Source organism: Borostomias antarcticus (assembly GCF_949987555.1).
Source record: "Borostomias antarcticus genome assembly, chromosome: 6".
Lineage (NCBI taxonomy): Eukaryota > Metazoa > Chordata > Actinopteri > Stomiiformes > Stomiidae > Borostomias > Borostomias antarcticus.
Genome location: NC_140239.1, coordinates 12,743,934 through 12,757,653, shown reverse-complemented (window position 1 = coordinate 12,757,653; position 13,720 = coordinate 12,743,934). Strand labels below are relative to the sequence as shown.

At 49.9% G+C, this 13,720-nt stretch overlaps 1 protein-coding gene across 2 annotated transcripts in view; it reads right to left on the bottom strand.

Annotated features, from left to right (window-relative positions):
* npc1l1 (NPC1-like 1) overlaps positions 1-1,811 on the bottom strand; it is a 38,613-nt gene extending 36,802 nt beyond the window's left edge. Inside the window, exons 1-2 of one of the 2 annotated variants that reach the window (XM_084439951.1) lie at positions 1,467-1,811; positions 1,203-1,361 (exon numbers count right to left, since the gene is read on the bottom strand). In XM_084439951.1, the coding sequence (XP_084296077.1) occupies positions 1,203-1,244 (42 nt within the window). In that variant the 5' untranslated portion in view covers positions 1,245-1,361; positions 1,467-1,811. Of the gene's footprint in view, positions 1-1,202 lie in introns of both variants that reach the window. The other variant, XM_084439950.1, reaches the window with a different exon arrangement.
* Between the last annotated feature and the right edge of the window lie 11,909 nt (positions 1,812-13,720).

The window sequence follows — 13,720 nt, the reverse complement described above, 5'->3', positions numbered from 1 at the left end:
AGAGAGAGAGAGAGAGAGAGAGAGACAGAGACAGAGACAGAGAGAGAGAGTATAGACAGAGAATCCACAGAAGGAAAGACAACATTGAAGACATAGAAAGAACAGATGGACAGTTGAAGGAGAAAATCGGGGGAGACAGACAGAGAGACAGAGAGAGGTAGAGAGAGACAGAAGGGGAGATAGAGGGAGGGGCAAGGGAGAGAGAGAGGGGTGGTAAAGGAAGAGAGAGAGAGAAGGGAGTGGGGGGGTGAGAGGGGTACAGAGGGAGTTAGTGGAGAGGGACTCGGGCAGTTCAATACTTGGAGACCACAAAAGGGTGTGGATCCCGCAGGTTCTGTGTTCTGGGTTAGCGATTGTCTGATACACTGATACCAGCAGCGTCTGGAGGAGGTACAGGCACAGATAAAGGCTGCCTCGCCCTGGGCTGAGGTAAATGAAGCATGTTTATATTCTATGATTCATTGACATAGACCTGTGGGCAGATCTGTACCCATACAGCCGTTGTTGTAGTGGGAGGCCTGTAGCGCATCTCTGCTCTGGATCAGAATATAACGTTTTTATTATTCCCAGAGGGAGCTTTAGACCTGTGAAATAAGCCACGGCCCAGGGACAAGCGCTCCCTGGACTCCACAAACATTACTGGACCCTGACCCCTGTCTTCACCAGCACTACTGGATAATGTAGCCATAACATTTTATACATTACATATAATGTAACCACACTTTAGATACAGTACACAACAATGTCCCTGCATGAAGAGACTTACTGATCCATGATAATGGTCTCATTATTTGTGATGGAAACAAGCACTATTGTAATGTGCTAACCCTAACAATAAAGAACACTGACAGGCACAGACAGAGAGACACCCAGAGAGACCCAGACAAAGAGACCAAGAGAGAGACAAGAGATACCCAGAGAGACCAAGAGACTGACCCAGAAAGACCAAGAGAGAGACCCAGACAGAGAGACCCAGAGACAAACCCAGAGACTCAGACAGAGAGACCAAAAGAGACCCAGAGAGACCCAGAGACAGACCCAGAGAGAGACCCAGAGACAAACCCAGCGAGACCCAGACAGAGAGACCCTGAGAGATCCAGAGAGAGACCCAAAGAGACCCAGAGCAGCCCAGAAAGGCCTGGGGCAGCAGAAAGAGGTCCAGAGCAGCCCGAAGCATTCCAGGACATCCCAGAGTGACTTACCAAACTGGCTAGCAGAGTGACCAGAGCAGTGGTCCACGACATGGTGCTTCTCCACAGAATCTACCAGTCAGGAGTGAGTCCGAAACACCAGGAACAGAATCTACCAGTTGGGAGTGAGTCCGGAATGCCAGGAACAGAATCTACCAGTTAGGAGTGACTCTGGAATGCCAGGAACAGAATCTACCAGTTAGGAGTGACTCCGGAATGCCAGGAACAGAATCTACCAGTTGGGAGTGACTCCAGAATGCCAGGAAATGAATCTACCGACTGGATGTGAGTCCGGAATGCCAGGAACAGAATCTACCGGTTGGGAGTGAGTCCGGAATGCCAGGAACAGAATCTACCAGTTAGGAGTGACTCCGGAATGCCAGGAAATGAATCTACCGACTAGGAGTGAGTCCGGAATGCCAGGAACAGCCCGGCTGGAGTGTCTGTCAGAGTGTCACTGTCCACCAACCACAGCTCTGCTCAGAAACAGAGGACTGTCTGAAGATGTCATATATGAACAGTGGTAGGAAAATAAAATATGACGTCCAGTGAGATGTAATGTGTTGTGAGGGATGGCCTGTCTCAGGCCCTCTCTCTCTCTCTCTCTCTCTCTCTCTCTCTCTCTCCCTCTCTCTGTCTCTCCGTCCGGCCGTCTCTCCGCCTGTCTGTCTGACAGAGTAGTGAGAGCCTTGGTGTGGAGGATCAGGATGGTTAGGATCGATGACACCACTGTGATGTCCCAGCCGTATCTGGCCTGATACAGAGAGCACCAATCACGGGACAGGAGAGCTGCTGGCCCCTGTGATCATTAACCAGGAGGAGGACGGAGTCAGAGATGCAGCGAAGTCAAAACAGAGGATTCCAAAGAATGACCCATGACAGGATCTGAATCTGAATCACCTGTATTGGGCAAGTGTGTTTTCATCTAACAATGAACCCCACCCATCTCCTCACCCTGCCCTTATCCTGACACCCCCCAACACACACACACACACACACACACACACACACACACACCCTTCCCTCCACCCATATGTGGATGCATTGAGAGAGAGAAAGGGTGAGTGAGAGAGAGGGATATACCTTGGTGTGTGCATGTTTGTGTAACACACTGTATGTGTTTGAGTATAAACTCCTCAGGGTGGATGGGAGCTTTTCTAGTATCTAGCATCTGAGTTCTGCCCCTCGGATCTGAGTCTGTCACTGAAGAACCATAGCTACACGACCAGAATCGACCAGGATCAAGAACTTTATCATCCCCCACCCCCACCCCACCTTGCACCAGAGTGTGTGACATCAGCACACATCCCCTTGTGATCCAGGCAGGCTGTAGGAGAGCTCTTACAGTCACCCTTATCAGGGCCGCTGGTACAAGGTCTCCTCACTCACACAGAATGACCCTTAGACTGATGCCCGGAGGAGGCTGGGGGGCCCGTCCTCGAAAAGTATAAACAGGACCAACGGGGCCCAACACACTAACAAAGACATAGAAGACAAGACAACGAACACAAGACCAAACACATGGAACAACACCAGGCGAAAACGTGAACAATGTGCTTAAGTCTCAAGGGCTAGTGGAGGGGCACCCTTTTTAGTTAATGCTATTTTTCACATTGTCTTTTTTAATAGAATGTTTAAATATAAATGGAGCGGCTGTGGCTCAGGAGGTAGAGCGGGTCGTCCAGTGACTGCAGGGTTTGCGGTTCGAATCCCAGATCCTCCTGTCCACATGTCAAAGTGTCCTTGGGCAAGACACTGAACCCCAAATTGCTCTCAATGAGCAGGCTCGCACCTTACATGACAGCTGCCGCCATTGGTGTGTAAATGTGTGTGAATGGATGAATGAATGAGAGGCCTTCATTGTAAAACGCTTTGAATAAAAGAGTTATATACAGTAAGTACAGTCCATTTACCATATACTGTAAGTGTGAGTGCATAGCAGCTTATCCAAGCATGATTACGTGCCGTGAGTCTTCTTATCCTCACATCTCAGGCTATCAGGTTCAGCTTGGCCATTATCATCACACCTCAAGGTCAGCAGATAGGCCGGCCGACAGGTCACAGCTGGGCCGGGCCATGAGGAAACCCAGAGGGCGGAGTCAGGACTCATCACTGCCTCCTCTGGCCCCGGACGGACTTGATAAAGACAGATGGGAGATAAGACAAGACGCCATGAGCCTGGAAAGAGGTGATGACATAAAGCAGGGGTTCTCAACCTTTTCATTTCATTTATTATTTGTTCCGACCAAGACAGTAACAACTCAACAGTTTACACAATTCTTGGCCAAAAAGGAACAGGAAGAAGAAAACTTATTAAACCTGCCCCTTACTTGAACCTTAAAAAATGATAGATGGTCTGCCAATGTTCATACCGTATTTAAAATAACAAGCTACATACTGAGCATGACAGTACTGAAACGAAGTTACGTTTACATCTGAGAAATAAAAATAAATAAATAAAGTAAACCTAACTATGCAGAAATCAAGTAATTACAAAAATACAATTAAGAACCCCCACTACACACAACTACTCATCCAACAGCTTCATATTGTCTAATTATTCTCTTTTTGAACCTCTTTTAAAACTGAAACAAATTTAAGCATTTTAAATCATTCAGAAGTGAGTTCCATACTTTGACACCTATGACTGACACACACATCTGTTTAAGTGTGGTCCGTGCATATTGGTGCTTAAAATTATATCTCCATCTGTGGTCCTCATCCACGGCACTAAAGACAAACATTTTTTTGTGTAAATTTTGGGGCAATACTCTCTTTTTTGCTTTATACAATACCAGCAATGTCTGTAATTCAATTAAATCTGTAAATTTGATTAATCCTGATGTGATAAACAGACTGTGGGTTCTCTGAAGTCAACATTATGAATAATTCTTATTCATATTTTCTGTAAAATAAACAAAGATTTTATGTAGCTTATGTACGTGTTTCCACACCATAAGGAAAGTAAGGAGAAATAATGGAACAATACAGAATTCGCATTGCCTTCCAACACATACTTGGCTTTGTTCACCACAGACATATTCCTCGACAACTTGGTTTTTACATATGCTATATGAGATTTCCTTTTGTTACTTAAAGGGGTTGTTCAGAATTTTAGACATACCGTAGAGCCTAATTTATGACTTACACATAATGTTGTTGATTGATGGAGGACATTTTCAGCTGATTCTATGTTACCACTCGTTCCAGCATTAGCAGGATGCTAATGCTAGCTCAATGCAGTAGAAACAGCTAGCATTCAATGAAAACTCGCTTAAACACTCCACAGTGTGCCCAAATCAAATCAAATATGAGAACAGTCTGTCGGGGGCTTATTTTAGTTTTCATACCATCAGTTTTGAAGTCGAACTATCATTAAAGCCATTCGTTTTTTCTGTCTTTCTCTGTAGGGAGGCGGGGCGCAGTGTTGCGAACTCCTCTCTAAGGGAAGTGTTGGCTCTCCCAAACGTAACTAGAAGTAGCTAGATGATAGCTTGGTACGACCATCCCGTTCTCGCGAGCTCACATTGTGTTTCACTAACGCAGAACGGTCTGGCCTTCGCCTCCTCCAGAGCGATTATGCCAAAATCCAGACCATACCGGGCCAATCAGGGACTACGTTTTAACTGCTGTCCCGCCCCACAATGGAAAGCAACCCCTGATTGGTTCGTGCCCCTGCCGCTCGCTAAACAAACATGGCGGCTCCCGAAGCAACGACTGGTAACGTTAGAAGAATAAACGCAGCTATAAGTGCAGTTATTGCAGAAATAGACTTAATCACAACACCTAAACAAGAACAAGAGTATGCACTAGTGCCGTTTCTCGGTGGAAAAGACGTTTTTGCCGTTCTTCCAACTGGATTTGGCAAAAGTTTGCTGAACGCTCATTGGCTGAAGGTGTTTGTCTGTCAAGGCAAGTACCCCCTCCCACATAATCGCTCTCTATGGGGCGAAGCAGTGAGCTCGCTAGATCGGGATGGTCATACCAGGCCAGCTAGATGACGCAATCAACTAATTTGCATAATATGACATATTCTGAAAGAGGCAAAATAAATAGAAAAGGCTGACCAAGTAGTTTACAAACTATTAACATATTTACAAATATATTTTTTGGTTTCCATATAACTATAACATTAGCTTTTTTATTTTCTTTTTTACAGATATGCAGTAGCCTAATGGATGTAGACCTACAAACTATTTACATATCTGCTGCGGAGCTGCTACAGTATCTAGTCAGACCGGCTGTGTAAGTGGTGAGGAGCTGTAGGCTACTCGGCTCTCGTGCGCTCGGTTGTAACGTGAACAGGGGAACGGGATATGTTAGAGATTTTTCAGCTTTGTCAACACAATCATCCCCCAGATGACCAGAAAACCATGCTAGGTTTGTTGCTAGTCGACTGATGAAGTTGCCAAGGGTTCTGGAAAGTCGCCAGATATAGCAACAGTCACCAAGTTGGCGGAGCGATACGTAACTAGCCGGCACTATCGTCTTCACAACGAACAGACGAGTGGACTATTCTCTTACTATCAACACAACCATTTGCAATGGCCACGATCGAAAGGGATATGTTTGACTTTGATGAAGAGTTAAGTTTACATGGCGATCATGTTTGGAAGAGTTTTCTTTGAATGCTAGCCATTTCGGTTCGATTGCGCTAGCACCCTTAGTGTGATGTTTTAGTGTGTAATAATACAGTACAGTGTGTCATCTGCTTATCTGTCTCTACCTCAGGCTTCTCTTCTGTAGCCTTGAGAAGGGCACTGTGTCCTGGCATGGGTGTCTTTATGAGGGACAATCTACACACACCCACATACTGTACAAACACTTGCCCACACACACACACACACACACACACACACACACACACACACACACACACACACGTACTGAGAAGGGCACCATGGCCTGTCTTAATGTGGGACAATCTACACACATGCACATACAGTACACACACGCACATACGCACACGCACATACACACAAGCACATACACACACACTCCCCGTTCACATACACACAGAGGTGTTTTTTCTAGCTAATATTAAGGTCTCAAATTGTCTGAGGCCTGGCGCACCTCCTGCCATGGTTGTCGTCTGGACCACAGGTTGGGAAACCGTGATATAGAGTAAGTTATACTGTATATACTGTAGAGTTAGTTATACTGTATATACAGTACTGTAGTTAGTTATACTGTATATACTGTAGTTAGTTATACTGTATATACTGTAGAGGTAGTTCACACCGATCTGCTCGCAAATGCTCAGCTCTGCTCTGGGAGAGGCTGATGTTATACAAGAGAGAAAGACAATGATGATGATGGTGATGATGGTGATGTTGTTGATGATGATGGTGTGTATGATGATGATGATGGTGGTGATGATGATGATGATGGTGGTGGTGATGATGATGATGATGATGATGTGGATGATGATGATGGTGGTGATGATGATGGTGGTGATGATAATGGTGTGATGAGGATGGTGGTGATGATGATGGTGGTGAGTGACCCTGCTTAGTGACCCTGCCTAGTGACCCTGCCTAGTAACCCTGCCTAGTAACCCTGCCTAGTGACCCTGCTTAGTGACCCTGCCTAGTGACCCTGCCTAGTGACCCCGGCTTGCTCTGATGGAAGATCCCAGTGCCACCAGCGCAGGCCCTCCGGCGGAAAACATCCCGGCTCCTGGCTGCTCCACCTGGACCACAGTGGTGGGGAACCCGAGGCGATCGAATCAGAGGATCTCCATGCCGTGGTTCCCTGACCCCCTCGGTGAAGTAATGTTTGATTTCCTCCTCGACCACCACTTCGCTCCTCTCCAAACTCCGGATGTAGGCGAGGATGAGGCGCCGCTGGCTCCATCGACTTCTCCCACTCAGCTGTCATACACTGCCGGGTCCTCCCCGCGGAACCCGGCAGTGAAGATGGACGGTGTCTCCTCACGTAAAAAGCGCCCCGCTGATCACCATGCCTCCATTTCACGATCCCCTTCTCCCAACAGTAAACACTGCCGACTGTCCCCCTCAGCTCTCCCCGGCTCCTCTCTCACTACACCGGCTACTAGGGCAGACACGGCTAATGTTAGCCTAGCCAGCGCTAACCATCCACCCCCTCTCGCAGCGACAAATGCCAGCCTTTCCATTTTCTCAACTCCTCCTCAATTTCATTTTCAGGTGCTAAAATCCTCGACTACCTACAGGTACTACCTACGGGTACCTACGGGTACCCCAAAATCACAGAGGACTTTGAAGTTCTTGCAACAGCGATTGCCAACCTAGGCAAAAACTGCATATCCTCAGGTCTAATTCCCACCTACCGAGGGAACTCCTGGCGAAAATTTTCAGATGCCATATTTCCTTGCTCGAAGATTGACGTCACCAATGCCCCACTCAGTACGAGAATAGGCCTACAGCAGAAATATATTACATTGCAGGATAATAGTAATTCAGTCGAGATCACTTTTGTCAAATTTGAACATTTATTATACAAGCGGCATAATACATGCATATGAATTTTTGGCGGTGTGCTCTGTCCGGGGGGCCCCCTGCCTTCCACCGGCGTGGAAAGCGCGTTAGCAGGGGGAGGCAATCTAGGTGTTCCCCCCCTCTGGGCCAAGCCCTTGGCCCAGAGAGCCAGGAAGGGGGAACGGCATCTAGCCCCCTGCCTCAATGACGATCAGAGTGGGCCGCGATCGGGAAGACGCTCGGAGGTAACTCAGCCCACTAAGACCGTCAAAGAGTGCCACAGGAGGACTGCTGTACATTATAGTCCCTGGTCCCCACGGGCCGACGCTTCGTGGGTTCCGCGGGAGATACAGCCTCGTGTCTCTGCGTCCATGGCGCCCGCCATGGAAAGCCACAGAGACCAGCTAGCGGCTACTCTGGCATCCACCGGCCGACGCTGGTGGAATACCTGCAAACTACCCCGGACAGAGAGCAACGATGACAACAGATGACATCGACATACGCAGGAGGAGCAGGGGAGGAGGTGGGGCGAGCATGCAATGCACAACCAGCAGTAAAGGCAAGCGCGAACAATGACATGTTTTGACAGCTTAAATACATGCGCTCTAGTGAGCTGACCAATGCTATGACAGCTACAGTCAGCTGGTGCTGCGTCATGCATGACTGATTAACCTCTGCTGACCCCCCGGCCGTGACGTACGTGCCTCGGCTGAATTTGCGTCGTTGACTTCATTAAAGCAATAGTTATACAAAGTAATAAAAACGGTGCAGAAGGACATAATAGAAGGCTGTGTACAGTAGGAAAGTAGTATAGTGTATGAAAGTGTTACATTTTTGAGTGTGATGTTTTAGTGTGTAATAATACAGTACAGTGTGCCATCCGCTTATCTGTCTCTACCTCAGGCTTCTCTTCTGTAGCCTTGAGAAGGGCACTGTGTCCTGGCATGGGTGTCTTTATGAGGGACCTCTGAGGGATTTCTTGTTCTGTTTGTCCAGTCATGTTTATTCATGTTTTGTCTTAGTTTTTTTGTTTGTTTGTTTTTTAACTTGTTTTTAACTTTGAATTTCTTGTTTTCCCCTACACATTTCCCCTCAAAAGGCTGTGCCTTTTGCCAGGTCGTCATTGTAAATCAAAAACTGTTCTTAATGTCTTACCTGGTAAAATAAAGGTTTAATAAAAAATAAAAAATAAAACACACCCACATACTGTACACACATGCCCATACACACATACACACACACCCACACACACACATACACTTACGCATACACACACACACACACATGCACATACAAACACACTCCCCATTCACAGTTTCCAAATTTCATAGCTGTGTGTGCGTGTGCGTGTGTGCGCGTGCATGTGTGTGCATGTGTGCGCGTGCAATGTGTGTGTGTGTGTGTGTGTGTGTGCGTGTGTGTGTGTGTGTGTGTGTGTGTGAGAGCACAACCTGGTCCTGTGGAACACAGGTTAAGGCATCTTTTAGGCCTTTAATCCTGCAATATCCTGGCGGTTTAGTGACCGGCCTGTGTAGTGACCCTACCTGGTGACCCTGCCTAGTGGCCCTGTGTAGTGACCCTGCCTAGTGACCCTGTGTAGTGACCATGCCTAGTGACCCTACCTGGTGACCCTGCCTAGTGACCCTGTGTAGTGACCCTGCCTAGTGACCCTGTGTAGTGACCCTGCCTAGTAACCCTGCCTAGTGACCCTGCCTAGTAACCCTGCCTAGTGACCCTGCTTAGTGACCCTGCCTAGTAACCCTGCCTAGTGACCCTGCCTAGTAACCCTGCCTAGTAACCCTGCATAGTGACCCTGCCTAGTGACCCTGCCTAGTAACCCTGCCTAGTAACCCTGCTTAGTGACCCTGCCTAGTGACCCTGCCTAGTAACCCTGCCTAGTAACCCTGCCTAGTGACCCTGCTTAGTGACCCTGCCTAGTAACCCTGCTTAGTGACCCTGCCTAGTGACCCTGCCTAGTAACCCTGCCTAGTAACCCTGCCTAGTAACCCTGCTTAGTGACCCTGCCTAGTGACCCTGCCTAGTAACCCTGCCTAGTAACCCTGCCTAGTGACCCTGCCTAGTGACCCTGCCTAGTGACCCTGCCTAGTAACCCTGCCTAGTAACCTAGCCTAGTAACCCTGCTTAGTGACCCTGCCTAGTGACCCTGCCTAGTAACCCTGCCTAGTAACCCTGCCTAGTGACCCTGCTTAGTGACCCTGCCTAGTAACCCTGCCTAGTAACTCTGCCTAGTGACCCTGCTTAGTGACCCTGCCTAGTGACCCTGCCTAGTAACTCAGTAACCCACTCAGTACGAGAATAGGCCTACAGCAGAAATATATTACACCGCAGGCATCCCCCCCATTTCACTTACTGCCGTCCCAATTACAGTCCCACCTGCCCGTGTTATGACGGTAGCAGCCTTTCCGCGCGATAGCTCCCCCCTCCCTCTCATCCCGGTTATAGTAAATGATAGGAGTCCACATGTATATTCCCATCATGTGCGGATGTCCGACAGACTACACCGCGGGGTAAACGTCCATCACCTTCGCCCGTTATCTCTGGCCCCCTCTGTTGACAGTGTCTGTGATTGCAATAATGGAAAGCTGGCTTGATGATAGTGTACCAGACAACCATCCATCCATCCATCTTCATCCGCTTATCTGGGGTCGGGTCACGGAGGCAGCAGTTCCAGCAGGGGGCCCCAGACGTCTCTTTCCCTGGCAGCATCAACCAGCTCTGCCTGGGGAATCTTTAGCCGCTCACAGGCCAGTGCGGAGATGTAGTCCCGCCACCTAGTCCTGGGTCTACCCCGCAGCCTCCTCCCAGCCGGACACGCCTGGAACACCTCCCTAGGGAGGCGCCCAGGAGGCATCCTCACTAGATGCCCGAACCACCTCAACTGGCTCCTTTCGACGCAAAGGAGCAGCGGCTCTACTCCGAGTCTCTCTCGGATGACTGAACTTCTCACCCGATCTCTCAGGGAGAACCCAGCCACCCTCCGGAGAAAACTCATTTCGGCCACTTGTATCCGTGATCTCGTTCTTTCGGTCATGACCCATCCTTCATGACCATAGGTGAGGGTGGGGACGAAGATAGACTGGTAGATCGAGAGCTTTGCCTTTTGGCTCAGCTCTCTTTTCGTCACAACAGTGCGGTAAAGCGACTGCAGAACCGCACCAGCTGCTCCGATTCTCCGGCCAAATTCCCTCTCCATGGTTCCCTCACTTGTGAACAAAACCCCCAGATACTTGAACTCCTTCACTTGGGGTAAGGACTCATTTCCTACTCGTAGCGGACAGACCACCGGTTTCCTGCTGAGAACCATGGCCTCAGATTTAGAAGTGCTGATTGTCATCCCAGCTGCTTTACACTCGGTTGCGAACTTATCCAGAGAGTCCTCGAGGTCGCAGGCAAAGGATGCCATCAGGACCACATGATCTGCAAATAGCAGCGACGCGATCCCCAGCTCACCAAACTGCAAACCCACCTCCCCACGACTACGCCTCCATATCCTGTCCATGAAAATCACGAACAGGATTGGTGACAAAGCGCAGCCCTGGCGGAGGCCAACCCCCACCGGAAAGGAAGACGATTTACTTCCAAGGACACAGACACAGCTCTCGCTCTGGGTGTACAGGGATTGGATGGCCCAAAGTAGGGATCCCCTCACCCCATACTCCCGCATAACCCTCCACAAGACCTTTCGAGGGACCTGGTCGTAAGCCTTGTATAAAATCCACAAAACACATGTAGACAGGTTGGGCAAACTCTCAAGCCCCCTCCAAGATCCTTGCGAGAGTGAAGAGTGGTCGGTGGTTCCACGACCAGGACGAAATCCGCATTGTTCCTCTTCGTTCCGAGGTTCGACTATCGGCCGGACCCTGCTTTCCAGCACCTTGGAATACACTTTCCCTGGGAGGCTGGGTAATGTGATGCCTCTATAATTGGCACACACCCTCTGGTCCCCTTTTTTGAATGTTGGGACCACCACCCCTGTCTGCCACTCCTTTGGCACTGACTCGGACTTCCAAGCAATGTTAAAGAGGCGTGTCAACCAAGACAGCCCCTCAACACCCAGTGCCTTCAGCATTTATGGATGGATTTCATCAGTCCCTGGGGCTTTGCCACTGTGGAGTTGTTTGACTACCTCAGTGACCTCCAGGGAAATTGACGATGACCCCCCATCATCTTCCGGCTCTGCCTCGATCGTAGAGGGTGGATTAGTCGGATTCAGGAGTTCCTCAAAGTGCTCCTTCCAATGCTCAACAACCTCCTCAGTTGAGGTCAGCAGTGTCCCTTCCTTGTTGTATACAGCTTGGATGGTCCCCCGCTTTCCCTTCCTGAGGTGTCTGATGGTCTTCCAGAAACACTTTGGTGCCGACTGAAAGTCCTTCTCCATGGTTTCTCCGAACTCCTCCCACACCCGCTGCTTTGCCTTGGTCACGGCCGAAGCCGCAGCCCTCCGGGCCAGTCGATACCCTGCAACTGCTTCTGGAGTCCCCCGGGCTAACATATCCCGGAAGGCCTCCTTCTCCAGTTGGACGGCTTCCCTGACCACCGCTGTCCACCACGGTGTCCGAGGGTTACCGCCCCTTGAGCTACCTATGGCCCTCAGGCTGCACCACCAGCTGCAGCTTCAGCAAAGGAGGCTTTGAACACCAATCACTCATGCTCGATGTCCCCAGCCTCCACAGGGATGCCTGAGAATCTCCGCCGGAGGTGGCAATTGAAATCTCCCCGGACAAGCTCCCAGTTCACCCTCACTACACACTTGGGTTTTCCAGGTCTGTCCAGAGGTTTCCCCTGCCATCGAAACCAGCTCACCACCAGAAGGTGATCAGTAGACAGCTCTGCCCCTCTCTTTACCCGAGTGTCCAAAACACATGGCCTCAGATCAGATGATACGATAACAAAATCGATCATCGACCTTCAGCCTAAGGTGTTCTGATGGTGGACTTGTGGGCATCCTTGTGTTCAAACATGGTGTTTGTTATGGACAAACCGTGACTAGCACAGAAGTCAAACAACAAAACACCACTCAGGTTCAGATTGTGCTGGCCATGCCTCCCAATCACGCCCCTACAAGTTTCTCCATCATTGCCCACGTGTGCATTGAAGTCCCCCAATAGGACAGTGGAGTCCCCTGCAGGAGCCCCAAATAGGTCTCCACTTAGGGTCTGCAGGAAGGCCGAGTACTCCGAACTGCTGTTCGGTGCATAAGCACAAACCACAGTCCCCCCCCCCACAGTCCTAAGGCACAGGGAGGCGACCCTCTCGTCCACTGGGGTGAACTCCAGCACAGAGTCGCTCAGCTGGGGGCTAGCTAGTATAGCCACACCTGCCTTACGCCTCATACTGTGAGCAACTCCTGAGAAGAACAGGGTCCAACCCCTATCCAGGAGTTTGATTCTGGCGTCGTGCGTGGAAGTTAGCCCCACCAGGTGTAATCGGTTTTGCTCCACCTCCCTCACAAGCTCCGGCTCCTTTCCCCCCAGCAAGGTCACGTTCCATGTCCCCAGAGCCAGCCTTTCCCGCCCGGGTCCAGTCCGCCGGTGCCCACCGCTTTCACTGCCACCTAGTTGGCAGCGCACCCGACCCCGACAGTTCCTCCCACGGGTGGTGGGTCCACGGGATGGAGGATGAGATGGTGTCTCCACATCGCTTTTTCGGGATGGGCCCGGCCGGGCTCCGTGGTAAGCCCAGCCACCAGGCGCTCGGAGGCGGGCCCTCCGTCTGGTCCTGGCTCCAGACGAGGGCCCCAGACTGCCTCCGGGCCGGGTCTCTCTTCCTCATTTGTTGTACTCCATCAGGTTTTTTTTCCTGTAACCCCAGGTAGGGGGGCTAGAGGATACTACCACTTGCCCAAGGTGGACCCCCAGACTAGTGGAGGGAAGGAGGCATCTTACTTCTCCATTCTAGTTTGCACTGAAACTAGCCACTGCCCTAGTGTACCAGACAACGAAATTCAAATACTTGGTTTTGCTGTGACTAGGAATGACTGAAACAGAGAAGGAGGAGGGGTCTGTATGTACATTCGTGCCAATATTGCATTCAACCCCAGAAATGACCTAC